Below are 14193 nucleotides of genomic sequence, written 5' to 3' on the forward strand. Positions count from 1 at the left end.
CAAGCTGGACTGTCTAGATCACTGCTGTCTCCATTTTCTTTTCATCAGAGCCCAGTCAAATTCTGCCCCGTGACCTCTTCATGTTAACATACCACATTCCTGCTGGTGACCAGTACTTTAAGTATTATTGCACCTGACACACCTAAATCACGGATGAAAAGGAGAGACTCAAAGGAAAAGGGACAAAGACAAACAAAGGGAGAAAAGAGTGTGAAAAAGAGTGAAGGAAGAAACGATTAGTGAAAGACAGAAAAGAAGAAAAATAGGAGTGAGACAACAGGAAAGTGGGGGGGGGGGTGGGATCAAAAGAGATTGGGAAAGAGGGAGAAATTGTTCCTGATTTAGATCTGAGAGGCTCTGGTCCTTCAGATGTCTCCATCAGCTAACCACAAGCCCAGGCTGAGCATGTGAGGCATGCTGCTTACGCTGGCACAGCTACCCCCTAATGCTAATAACTGCAATGTGTTAGCTACAATAAAACGGTCCACACAGACCCTTTACGTACACACACAGATGCATGTGCAAAAAGACACACACATCTTAGTCAAGGCAGCTACGACACACATGGGGGAATTTCCAAACCAAGAGTTTTAAATCTAACCAGTTAATTCCGAATCCAAACCATAACAAGTCCCCAGTTATATGGCAATTATCTATCAAGTAGTTAATCTATTCAAGCCCATAATTGTTATTTTCTATGATATAAAAATAGCAAATTCTCTGATAAAATGAAAAGTAAAGAAAAGTATACTTTTCTGTACCTTTTCAAAAAAACAAGCAGTCCATGAAACTGCTATTCCTCTGTCAAAAACTGAACCACCCCTGATCTGAGCTTTGCTCATTATTTTATGCAAAATATTATGCAAGAGACACAAGACATGAGCAATTTTTGAACGATGTAAGCACCAGCATCTAAGAACAGCGCAGTGAGTGGCTGAGGCTACTCTGACAACTTAATTGCACATGTGAGGTGTAACTGGAAGGCAAGATCTGTGAATGCCTAAGTGTTCTTGGAGAGTATCAATGTTCCGAAACCAGCAAGATAGAATAAATCAAACAGAGAGAAATGGGAGAGGACAGTGTTGAGAAATACCAAAGCCATATTGCAGGAGGCTTGAGCGTGCAAGCGGAATGCAGCAGACCTTGTGTTTGCATAGCTTTTATACACCAGGTTCCAAAGCAACTGAAGTACTGTCAACATTCATCAGTTTACTTGAGGGATGGAAAACTGTCAACCTTACTTTGGATTAAAATCATTACAACTTCATCCTTGTAACATCCTAAAGCCATAACCCAGTGGATCATAGATGTGATCTTGTCTTCATCTGTGTAATGAAAGGAGACATGTTTCATTTCGTAACTTAGGTTTGTTTAACAAACCAGTAAAACAAGAGGCCCGCACCTGGGTAATAGCCAGAGAGCAATACTATCTGAAACGTTAAATGTTTTAAGCTATGATTTAAAATTTGAATGTCTATAATAACTGCATTGAACTGTGTTTCTGAACACAGCTTGTAAAGTTTTGTTGACAAAAGTGTCAGAGGAACATCACTCTATTATTGCCCTGGCTGGCTTGAGTTGTTTTGTCTTCGTGTTTCAAAGCTCACCCCAAAGTCAAACTGCTTGAGAAAATCCCAATCTTTAAAAGAAATATGTTGATCTGTATCTGAAAACTCTTAATTAAAGTTACGTGGCACTGCAAACATTAAGAATAAAAGTAAGATATTCCAAGATTAAAAATTTCACTTTTAAGTCACAGCTTATTTCAACTTTGCCAATACATATTTCAGTTTTAGGAAATGCAGTTTTGAATTTACCTCTTACTTGAGAGCTCTGTAATGCTGTATCTCAACCAACCAACATCCAAATATCTCCATCTCTGTTGATCTGTCAACTGATAATGATAATTCATCGGTTTATATATCAATTGTAACGTTCAAAAAAGTTTTTTTTATGAAAGATTAGTAATATATACAACTCAATTACAGCATGTGAATTCTTATCATGGTGGTCACTTTAAACAAGCAACGTGTTCAATGTCAAGCCAGGGCGATACACTCCTTCAAGATCTGCATGTTTATTATCTTTTCAGCTAACCATATGCCCTCTCCGCACAATCTCCTTTTCTTCTCTCTCGCCACCATGGAGAGTGAAGTCAAATACAAACACACAAAATAGAGCACTGGGAGCAACTTTTAAAAACACACTACAATCAGTACTCCTCTAGCTTTAAGATTCAATTAGTGATACATACAAAAATGTGTTAAAACAAATCAGGATCTACAAACAGAGTTAACTCAGGCCTTAGAAAAATGCTCTGCCAAATAGCTTGCGACTGACTAGCTATGCATGGGTAATTTTACTGGTTAAAATGTCCCACCTTATATGGCATCATCATTTCTATAATAAGAGTGGAATTATTCATAGGTCAAAGGGGTGAGGGTCTGCTAAATGGAGCACACGCTCACCCTGAGACATAAAACACAGACCACCCACAGTTTGTGTAACATGGAGTCAATACAAGCCTACCTTTCTCCATTGAAAAATGACAAACAGAGGCACCCAGTTACTGTGTTACTCCTTTTTGTAACTTTCTGTCTCACTCAAACTAAATTAGAAACCCCATCTCTATAAGCGTATTTAGAACAAATAAATAAAAAATTTAAAAAAGCCTGTTAGTCACACTCACAACACAACACAACACAAAGATGTTGAACAAAGACAAAAAAGAATTCCTTTATTAAATGCAACCACTTCTCATGGTGCCTGTTTGGATTCAAGACTCACGAAGCAAATGGTGTGCCTAATTGCAACACAATATCTTTCCAGATTTTCTGTCCGAAGAAAGCACTAATAAAGTGAACATTAGCCTTAATTGCGAGGTAATCGTTTCCCAGACTGCCATATTACCAGGAGCTCCCAGCAAGTAATAAGCTCCATTGAAGGATTGCTGTATTCCGGATTGCCTGAGAGCGAGGATTAAACCGTGTAGCGCAGCATCCTGCCCAGAGTGTATTGATCACCACTTGACTCACTGGATGCAGGAAGCCGCCGGGTTTAATTTTTCCCCTGACTGCTTTCCTGTGTCTGAGGAGCTAAAGTAACCTCAAGGAAGCCAAAACTCCAGCAAACCTCAAAGACAAAGCAGAGTAACGCTGTGGGTTGTGTCACTTTGGTTGACTCACAGGCAATAGTGGCTGGGTGCAAGGCCTTCTGCTGGAATGACACACTTGTGCATTGCCTTTACCAGATGCTTTAAATCAGTTTGGAATGCCAAACAGAAACCACCACAATTGGTCACTCTATGTTAAAATTTGAATGAGAGGACAGATAAATACAGTGTAGTGATTTACATGTCTGAAATAAGACCTGGAATAATTTTGTTGGAAAATAATTATCTGGCTTGTAGACACACTTCATGGTTACTAACTTAACTTTTCTGTTCAGTTTGAAACACAGACCAGAAAATGTTAGCACCATTCCAACATCACAGCTTTCCTCAGACTGAACAATCCTGTCAACAAGTTGGCCTCAGACTACTAACATACATACATGCGACAAAGCAAGTGGGTACACTCATCTCTGGTCAAACTTCTCTCCCGACTGTCATAAGATCCAGTCTCACCTAAAATGTTCCCCAAACTTGCCAATGCGCATTTAAGACAAAACACTGATATTACAGTTGAGAGTTATTACATTACATTTGTACATAAGGCTCATAAAACAAACAATGGATGTGGGCTTTTAGGCTAAGTTATCATGAGAGCCTGACCGACCATAAACAATCTGGAGGCTTCATAATAGCCATGGAAATAATGCAATTTGTCATGAAAAAATGGCCAAATGTGAACACATGCCGGGCACAAAGATCTTCTCATAACCATTCCCAAGCACGTACCGCTCTGATGTTCAATCTACTTCTGTCTCTCTATGGTTTTTGTCTCTCATCAGAACTTACTCTAGCTTCCAACCTGCCTGAGGAAGCCAGAGTGTGCCAACATTACTCCATCTTTTTATTATTTACAGTCAGAGATGGGTTTTGTTACTGCTACGGGGGGTTGGATTCAAGAAAAAAACGATTCTCCAAAGCTCTATGTCTTCGCCCTCTGTCTACTTAGTCCTGAAGACAAGGCCCCGCTGAGCTGATGATCAGACGGATTTATGGTGCAATCTCTGTAAGCCATTTGCTCCCTGCGAGCCGTAGAATCAAAGGCAAGATTTCCGGATAGCATTGGGACAGAGATTATCCAGTTTGTGCTATCTGATTGCAAACTTCCACAGGCTGTTTTCTTTTACTTGTTTAACTTTTTCCTTTGTGTTTTCTGACTTGTAAAAGAGTTGCACAGGCATAAACATACTGGGTCTCATTCTGTCAGGAAAGACTATATACTACGAAGGCACACAGTGAAAGAACATTTGATTGGATGTTTAATGTTTTACTGGATGACACAATGACATTTTCGAAAAATACAATTTTCACTTTTTTTCCACTTTAAAACATGTTCACTCTCTGTCAACAAGAATTAGGTTTCTCAAATCAAATCACAGTAAAGCACAATAACAGTAGGCTACTTACAGGAGCCAATAACAGTACATACATCCCAGGATTGCCATTTAGTGGGTTGTGGATTTAACCACTGGTTGGCAAAACCGTATGTTAATGCAGAAGCATCCAGTGTACATCTCCACAACAAGGAATCAGCTGTGCATCTGAGGTTACGGCGTTTGAAAACCTGCATGTAATTGACTGTTTGATATTATCACATCTATAGATTTCCGTTTAATTTCAGAGTCAAAACAGCAATCCTTTGTCAAGTTAGCGGTAGATTTAGCAATGGAATAACAACTTGGGGTTTTTAAGAAGTCTTCAAAATGGGGTTCCCTAATTCACATGTATTACCCATTATTTAGGAGCAATGAGGTTTGGTGGTGTAAAGCCCTAAAAATAGTTTGGAAGGAATCTAACAGAAGAAAGAGTCTAGTTGGACCATATGCCAAACCAACAAGTCTCAAAGGCACCTCCCCAAATCATCTTGAGGCAATGCATCAATCAGAACCTCCACATCAGTGGCAAATGCACTCAGCGGCCATAAAACTCCCAGATCAAGCAGCAAGTCGAGCCAAAACCAGAAAGGCTCTCCTCGGTAGACCCAAGCCCTTATCTCTCTCTCATAAAAAATAAAGAGTGCCTGAGAGTGTTATGATCCACTGTAACTGCTGTCCAGCCAGTTCCTCTCCATCTTTGCTGATCACACCTCATCTTCAACATCTGGAGCAGTTTACCAAGATGTCAAGAAGGAAAAAAAGTGCCCGTAATTTTGCAACATTACATCAATGTTAGCTGTTAGGTCTTTCATTAAGGCCTGAGTTCAATCTTGCCAATTTCTCTTTTACTGCTACAACTAGCTACAAGTACAAGAACAAAACTCCTAAAAACAGCCACACAATAAATTCTATCTCCTACAATCTGTCTCCTCATTAAAGGGAGAAGCTCAGTGCCTTAAACCAAATGCTCAACATCACAGAGAGACCAGTTCCAATCCACCACATCTGAGTGGTAAACCTTAAAATGACAACATTAACCTAATGAAAAAAAATAAATACACCCAATATAGAAAGACTGTCCTGGATATGAGCAGTTTGGTGTGAAACTAGAAAAACTGAAGATTGCTGCTAGCTCCTATGAGATTTCCATGGGGCAAATACGATACTAGATGGGGACCTTGTGAGTTCTATTAGTAACTCCAATTTCATTAGGGGCTCTTTATATAGAATGAGAGATTTTAAAACCATTGTTTTAATCCAATGCAGCTCTTCAAATTTTCAGATTGCTTTTTAATCTAGAAAGGGCTCTGATCAAACAGTTATTCAATATAAGTAACTCAAGAGGGGCCACAGCGAGTGCATATTTGCGCAAGAAGAAAGTAGTTAAAGTCAACTACTACAATAACCTTTCATCCCCATGACCAATCTACTATTACATACAGTGAGCTTTTAGGCATAGACTAGGGATTAGTCTAATTTCACATGGAGATGTCCACACTAATAATTTATTTAACACAGGAAAGATTTAACTTTGGGATTCAAACTAAATACAAATATATAAAGGCAGAATGATCTACAATAAATCTGAAAATAAATGTGTATTAAAGAAAGTATGTACTGTGTCTAATCTTTAAATTACACAAATAGCCTTAACACAATCGTGGGAGATTTCTAACTCTGCTGCAGAGCACCATGTGACTTCAGGACACAATAAGACACATAAAACTTAATACATTTTGTTTGTACATAGCCTCTAGTTTGTAAAATGAATGTCAAAAACAAGCTGACAACATTTTTTGCCATACTTTTTGCACTACAAGTCCTCATTATAGCTTATTTTAAGCAATTACACTGTCAGCAGGAGCTGTAATCTCCAACTGCTGCTAAACGCCCAAATTTCCACATTTGCTGGAAACTATAATTGAGAGCTGCTCTTGGTGCTTTGCAGATGGGCCCTATTGAGCAATCTGAATATCCCTAATATTACCCAGTTCCTCTCAAGGGGAAACGCACACACAAAGTCCAAATAATTCCGGTCAAATTACACAACCCTTAATGAACTTCAAAAGACGTACGGATGTTTTTACAGGCCAGTGCTCAGGCTTTAACAGTAATTATGAAAACAAACCATATTAATGATATCATTTATCATTTCCACACTTTGGCCGCATGAGGCCGACCACAAAGTTCCTGTCTCTATTGGACAAAAGAAACACTAGTAATATACTAAATTTAAAAAGGTAATATTTTCCGTACACAGATCAATTTTTTCAGCTCTTTTAAAAATCCTGTAGGCCCTCACCCAAATTCCAGACCGTCAGAGAGAACTGTCATTGCCATAGTTTGCAGGTAACTATGCCAAACTCTCTGTGTCCCTGCTAGAATATGATTAAAACTGGACCAAGGCCTGAGAAGTATATGAGCAGGATATATAACCACAGGAGAAATATAATCCTGTTTCTGTGGGCTGCCCAGAGTGGGAAATTTCCCCAAGGGGAGATACTGCTTTTTAATGTTCAGCAATGATTAAGGTGAAAAAAAGGTAAAATGAGTGACCAGGTTATTCAAATCTACCACATATTAGTGGACTGACTGCATTTTCTTAATTAACAACACAGTAGTCAGCCTCCTGCCTCCCACTCGCATAAGAGAGAAGTGCAGCAGCTCATTTAAATTCCACATGCTAGAAGAACTTCTGCTGTAAGTCTGGCTTTGTTCCAAATTATGTCTCATGGGTGTACATACCACTGAATAATTTGTCCAAACGTCATTTGCAATTGCCCAAAAATCGTTTCTTGACTGAAAGCCTTTTAGAGAACATCTGTAACAAATACTTCTTTTTATACTTCATGTATTACCAGTACAGGTACTGGTACATGACCTTAACCTGTGTACAAAGCATATATATAATAATAACTTTAAAGTTCCAATGAGCTAGAAACTTGATCTCACAAGCAGTAGCCACCTGCATAGTATGATATTTACCGTTAGTTCTGGGTAGCTCAAGCTCATGTGTTACAAATCTTTTTGCCGCAGTCTACATAATTAGCTGTAATTGACTTCCCTTGAAATGTGTTTCTTTTGGGACATCTGGCCTTGAAACTTCAACCTTCCCATAAATGAGCCAGCACCAAGCATGGCTGACAAAGGTAGGACCAGGCTCTTCTGCAAAAATAAATCTACTAAGAATGCCTTACATTTACCACCCTTCAGAAAATAAAGCATGCCTAACTTAACTAAAGACAATAATATAATATAACTCTTGGATAACTGTTCTTAGATTTTTGTCAGTGATGATGCATGGCAGGGCTTAACTTGTCCCTCAATCTCACTCTTAGTGCTTAAAACTTGAGTGAAGACAAAACACTTTTCCTGTTGACCCGTTTTCAAAAGACAACTGACGGGTCAAACTGACCCAAAGACAACAGGAGAGGTGTAATATGTAAGAACTGAGTATTTCTCAAAGTCATACTCCAAATAAGATGGGGGCTGCCAGACCAGACCTAGACCAGATTAAGTGCTAACTGCAGCTAAGTGCAGTTACCATTAGCTAGTTAGCTCAGTAAGCCATGGAGCTAGTGGTCGAACTGGGAGCTGAGAGTGTTTTGAAAGAGAACAGATAAGGGCTAGCTGGTAAGCTGCAAATTTCAGTAGATATCTGCAACAAAACAAATATTTGATTTAATAAATAATATATATATATACATACACATATATTAGTCAAAACTCTTATTTCTTCACACTCTGTTGATCATTTTTGTTGGTGATTTTTTTGTTTTAAACAAAAAATCTTAAATATTGCACCTTTAAAAAAGGTAACCTGTGGGGTTCCCTTTTCAAACTAAAAATGTTTCTATTCAGATCGTGTATTACTGATTACAAAATGCATTGTACATATCAAGGTCTTATAAATGTGTTGAATACATTTACTTCAATGTTAAACATTTGCTAAGCTTATTTGTCCTAAACGTCTGAAAGCAGCATCCTCTGCATCTGCATCGCCTGCATTAACTATATTTACTACCTTGCAGTATTCTATTTCCCTGCCCATGAGACAAAAAAAACTTTTCTGCAATAGCATGATCACAAGGAACTTTTAAGCCACAGGAATGTAAACAATCTCAGTTTGCCTTTGAATGTAATTACATTTTTTAAATTATCATTATTGTTTTTTATAGTGTTTTTTGGGGGCATTTTCATGGCTTTATTCGATTACAGGAAATGGCATGACATTCTTTGTACATGGGGCACACGCTCTACCAACTAAACTGCAGGGGTGTCCGTAATTGCAAATCTTCTTAATATGAAGCAGTCATAGTTGGTAGAACTAGTCAAAGTCACCTCACAGTTTTGAATTCCCTTAACATTTATGGTTAGTGGTCAATGATGCTTACCTCTTTTTAAGGAACAAATGTGCTGAGAGCGAGTATTGTGATTTCCTAAAGGTAAATCATATTGCTCATCCAACCATATTCAAATGATAAAAAGATGTGGAAAACAAGGCATGTTTTATGCTTAAAGCTGTCAATTCAAAAATAAAGTTTGATTCACCTCTTGTTAAATTGAAAGAGCATTTGCAAAACAGTGAATTCAGTGGTATTACAGATGACAACACACTTTCATCCCCGAATTCTGAAATGTGCTCCTCATTGCAGACTGCCATTATGGCACTTGCCAATTTGTGTTTTACAGCAGCTTTTGAAAACACAGATTACAATCCAATCCCTGTTTAAAAGGCACAAATTCATACATAACCCTCAATGCGACAGTGATTTATTGGCTGCTGGTGTCTTTGCTCATTTTCTTTTTTTCAGTGCATTTCTCATCAGAGTAACAAAGCATGGATAAAAAAAGACAGAAGCGACTGCTACTTCGCTGCTAATTGCAAGCTTTAAGTCCTACCTATGTAGTACTTTACCATACTTTAGTAAAGTGACAGTGATATAGTGAGCTCTGTTGTAAGTGTGGCTGAAGAAAATTAGAAAGAAAAGAACACTCTCCCAATTTATAGAACCAAGACTCACATTCTTCATTTTATACCATTATGTGGGTTTGACTGCTCATTACAGATGGAAACCTCTGAAACAGAGTCTGGCCTGATACAAAATGACTTATTTGACATAATGAGCACACCTTTGCCCAAACACCAGACCAACTTGAAGTAAGGGGTCGAACAGGTTGAGGGACTTAAAACTACTAAAGGCCAGAGAGCTTAATGGAGTTGATCTGAGAAACACCTTGACTTGAAACAGTAACAAAATAATATTTTTCAGTTACGGTAGTTTTTTCAAACTGATAGATGTTAATATCATTTGCAGGTTACTGATGTGATTACAAGACCACATACCTGGACACGTAATTAAAACAATGATAGGGGCACTATGTATCAATTTGTAGCATTAAATACCTTTACATGTCCTAATCTTTCTTCCATGCCTTTCTCTCTTGGTTGTCTATACAACTCTGAGGACAATTTGTTTAAATTGTTTAATGCTGCTGAACAGAGGATGTCTTTGTGAAGGACCCGGGTCAGATTTGTCAGGACAGTCTAAAGGATGTGTCATTATGCACGTTCTTGATTGGCCTCATCTCAGAGCTTCTCCCCACTCCACTAACACAGAGCTTCAGTATTCAAGGATAATTATGAAATGGAGTCCGCTATCATAAACTAGAAACCATCTTCTAGCATGACACAGAAGTTCCACAGACCTTACAAAACTTTAGGATCCAGTATAAGCTAAAAAATTAAATATTACACCATAAAACAGGGGCCATTATAATACTCTTTGGAAAAACAGAGAGAAAAAGGAACAAGAAAGCCTAACTTTGGCATGAGAATGAAATATTTAAGTAATAAGAAGATCTGGGCAGCCACTATTTCGCCCTGTAATGGAATCAAGGATAACTTGTTCTTCACACCAGTATCATGACTAACCTGGGCTCCATCCTTCAGCTTGAGGATGCACTCCATGGTGTTGATGGTGATGACAACAGGCTCCGAGCCCAGCTTGGTCCAGGGTACATGGATACGCAGCTCATGGATATGACCACTCATGAATGTAAAGGGCAGCTTCAACTCCTATAAATATCCAAAGACATATAAAGATGAGACAATCTGATAACCAATAGAATGTAGTTAGAATAATCTGTACTGCAGTTTTACATATGTGATGCAGGCAATATTATCTGGTATGTGGCAATATGATTGCTGAAGCTTCAAGGACATTTTTGAACCTTCATCTACACATTTAGTAAACCACTATTTGAAACTAATAAATGAAGACGAGAGGACAGTAAACACAACAAATACAGATTACAAACTGGTCATGCTTTTAACTAAATCAGTCAGATTTTCTCAAAAGCAGATGAATCCCTGTTCTGCATCTTGAACTAATCTGTGTGAGAACGAGTCCCATGAAACCGGCATGCTAACACATAGGCTTCATGTGCCTCCTCAGTAAATCTAAGCCATAAAAATAATAACCAGACATAATTCAGAGGGAAAACTGTCTTAAACGTATAGTTTGTTTGCTGTAAACACCATAATGTTTTACAAAAAATTACTCTTTATTTTAAGAGGAATATCTCTACATGCACATTTTAAAGGGGGGTACTGTCCAAATAAAATGCAATAAAACACAGGCAAAGCAAGGACATTTGCCAAGCTTTTGACATAATGTTAAACATCAAAATCCAAACACAATTCCTACTGTCAGCTGACTTGAAGCTGCTTTCAATAAGAACTTTCATCACAATCTCTGTTGGGTTAGGTAGTGTTTTGGTTCGCTCTTCAGAAGCAGTCAGAACCCACTCAAGAGAAAAGAAAATTCTTTTAACTCATGACAGACTAATCTAATCCAGACATTGCAAGTGTAGAAAGAACACTGTCAAAATAACACTGCAGAGCAAAATATCTGAGTAAATCTATCAAACTCCTCCAAAATAACAGTAAAGATACTGGCTCAACAGCATGGCATGAAGTCCTAAGATCATGACAACATTCACTATAGGTGAGACGTCTTGATGGAAAAAATAAACAGTGGGGCACATGCTTACTTTCCAAACCTTTTATTTCATTTTCTATTCTAATAAACACTAAATGTCTGACTTTATTGTACAGACATTCTACAATGTGAATACTGTCATGTTTACATACTTAGCTGCTGCTTCTGTCGAGAGAACAAAATGATTTTAATAATTCTAGATGCCATTAGATCTAAACAGAAGTGCAAACTAAACTACAAAAATCACTACAAAATTTGGTAATGCAAGATAAATATCATCCCCATTAATTATCGCCCTGATACTGGGAAATGTATGTTGTCAGCTGTATGTCGTATTAGTGAAATTAAACCTAATAAATGGAGCCAACAGCATAAAGCAAAATTGCTTCCACTCAACAAGCACAACAATTACACACCCCTGACACAGTAGGCGGGAGCATGTGGCTTGCATTCCATCAACAAACACAGAGAAGAAGAAGAAGAAGAAGAAGAAGAAGAAGAAGAAGAAGAAGAAGAAGAAGAAGAGGAGGGAGAAGAAGCTCAGCATGCTATTGTCACACTCAGGACGTCAAACTGCTGCACCTGGGTAGAGCTACGCAGTGTACACTGGAGAGCCGAACATATTGTTACTAGTGTTAACATTGTTTTTTATAGTCTCAGAGGAAAAGAATATGATTGCAAATTGCAATACATGTTCTGCAACGGTTCAAACAGGAGGTTAAAAGTGTACGAGATCTTACACAACAAATCTTAAAAGAATATTAAATCTTAGTCTTAGCCAGTTTTACCCACAGGTTTATGCGAAATACAGATTATTATCATCTTAAAAAACATCAAAATGTGAAAATATCAGTTATCTTATCAGTATCAGTTATTAAAAGCAGGTAATTATCGATTATTGGATCAGCTGAAATAAATCCTTGTTGTGTACTCCTAACAAAATACAAGAGTCATGAGCAAATTCAATCCCTTGCAATAAAATTAAGAAAAAAAAATGTAAACCTATGATTTACCAATATCTGCAAGAGACAGTTATTCATGTGACTTCAGTGAACATTAACACAGTGACACAGATGGTCATTAAGGACCATTTAATGTGTACGGATACAGAAAGAGATGTTAATATTTCCATCATTACTGCGTGGCATTCCTTCAAACATAAAAAAAAAAAACAAAAAAAAAAACACTTTGCCTATCATGGGCCACTACATATCCAATATCTGTCTTTCCTAGGAAAAAAGTTATGAAATGTTAGAGAAAGCAGGGGACACAGTCAACATAACATACCTGCTCCAGCACATCCAGCTTCAGGTCCAACTTGCTGAGCACCACATCTCCTCCCCAGAGAGACAGCTGCAGGTCAGATGGCCTCAGATTCTTAATATACTTGTTTACATAGCTCATCAGGAGTGGTGTGACATAGGACTCCAACATCTTGTCCCTGTCCTGCAAAGAAAAACAAACACTGTGTTTGTACATCACAGTATTTATGTATTAAATATCTCTTCATTATTAAATCCAAACTTTATTCATTAAAACACTACTGCTTCTGAGGGCTTGACCAAAGCATAGGGAATTCTATGGCATAGAACACAGGTGAAATGCACTCCACTTTAGGCATTTTAACAATATGATCAATATTATTCACATCAGTGACAGTGATTTTGATGTTGTGGCTAATCGGTGTTTAATAACACGTATGACAAAATACTTACTAATTTATCCTACGCAACAGTCACACATATATTATGCGCATTTAAAAACTAACCAAATTCTGCTGACCTAAATGTAGCCTATAATCTAGGCAGACGGAGGATGAAGCTACAGTTTGTCAGGTTGAAGTGATATTTCCACCCGACAGAGGCACAATGATATGTCAGTTCATGTGCGGTGCAGGTGAATGCTTGCCTTACTTTTGGCTAAATGTCAGTGGTTCTACTTTTAAGTGGCTTCATTTACACTCACAGGAGCGCCGGAATTAGCCTGCTTGTAAATGTGTCTTCACTTTTTATGCATACGACTGACGGAGACACGCCAGCAGTAATATCATAAACACCCCCTTTTCCTAATGCATAGCACTGAAGATAAGTCTAACTTGGCGTTTAAAATGAAACTGTGCCGTCCTACATAGTTAAAGATTTAACTTACTGCGGGGTAGTTAGTCAGAAAGGTTAGCTATGCTATCCTGTCATTCTAGCTATGCACAACACAGAGCAAAGAAGCTAAGCTAACTGCGAAAAAGAAATCGCCCTAACTTCGCTTCGGCTGGCTAAAGCGTCTGACCACAGGTAAAAAATACAACCCCCCTTCCTTACTTGACTCCCGCGTGTATTCTGTAGCTATTTCTTGATTTCGACGTTTATTAAAACGTGTTCATCTCGTTAACTGACGTTAGCCGCATCTCTCAACAGCTCCATCCTAAACGTCATCAGTAAACACCAACGCGGCTTCCGTATGCCTGGTGTTGCCTTTTCGGTCTGTAGGAAATATGCACATCGGTGTTCAGCGCACATATTCAACCGAAAAAAGGGAGAGAGTGTCGTTCGAATTTCCTATAATACATGTGATATTTATAGGACAGACTTCGGGGGATCATTAAAAAAGCAGAGGCGCTGGATGAACATCGTCCTCCATCGTCATCCTC

At 38.2% G+C, this 14193-nt stretch overlaps 1 protein-coding gene across 5 annotated transcripts in view; it reads right to left on the reverse strand.

Moving 5' to 3' along the window:
* Positions 1–13993, reverse strand: part of LOC119005768 (vacuolar protein sorting-associated protein 13B-like) — a 324995-nt gene extending 311002 nt beyond the window's left edge. For all 5 annotated transcript variants that reach the window (XR_005070578.1, XM_037073678.1, XM_037073679.1 and 2 more), the window contains exons 1-3: positions 13865–13993; positions 12837–12995; positions 10481–10624 (exon numbers count right to left, since the gene is read on the reverse strand). Coding sequence is in view for 4 of the 5 variants with exons in the window: in XM_037073678.1 (XP_036929573.1) it covers positions 10481–10624; positions 12837–12983 (291 nt within the window). In the remaining variant the exon portion in view is untranslated. The remainder of the gene's footprint in view (positions 1–10480; positions 10625–12836; positions 12996–13864) is intronic.
* Positions 13994–14193: the final 200 nt, after the last annotated feature.

Source organism: Acanthopagrus latus, chromosome 17, assembly GCF_904848185.1.
Source record: "Acanthopagrus latus isolate v.2019 chromosome 17, fAcaLat1.1, whole genome shotgun sequence".
NCBI classification, from domain to species: domain Eukaryota; kingdom Metazoa; phylum Chordata; class Actinopteri; order Spariformes; family Sparidae; genus Acanthopagrus; species Acanthopagrus latus.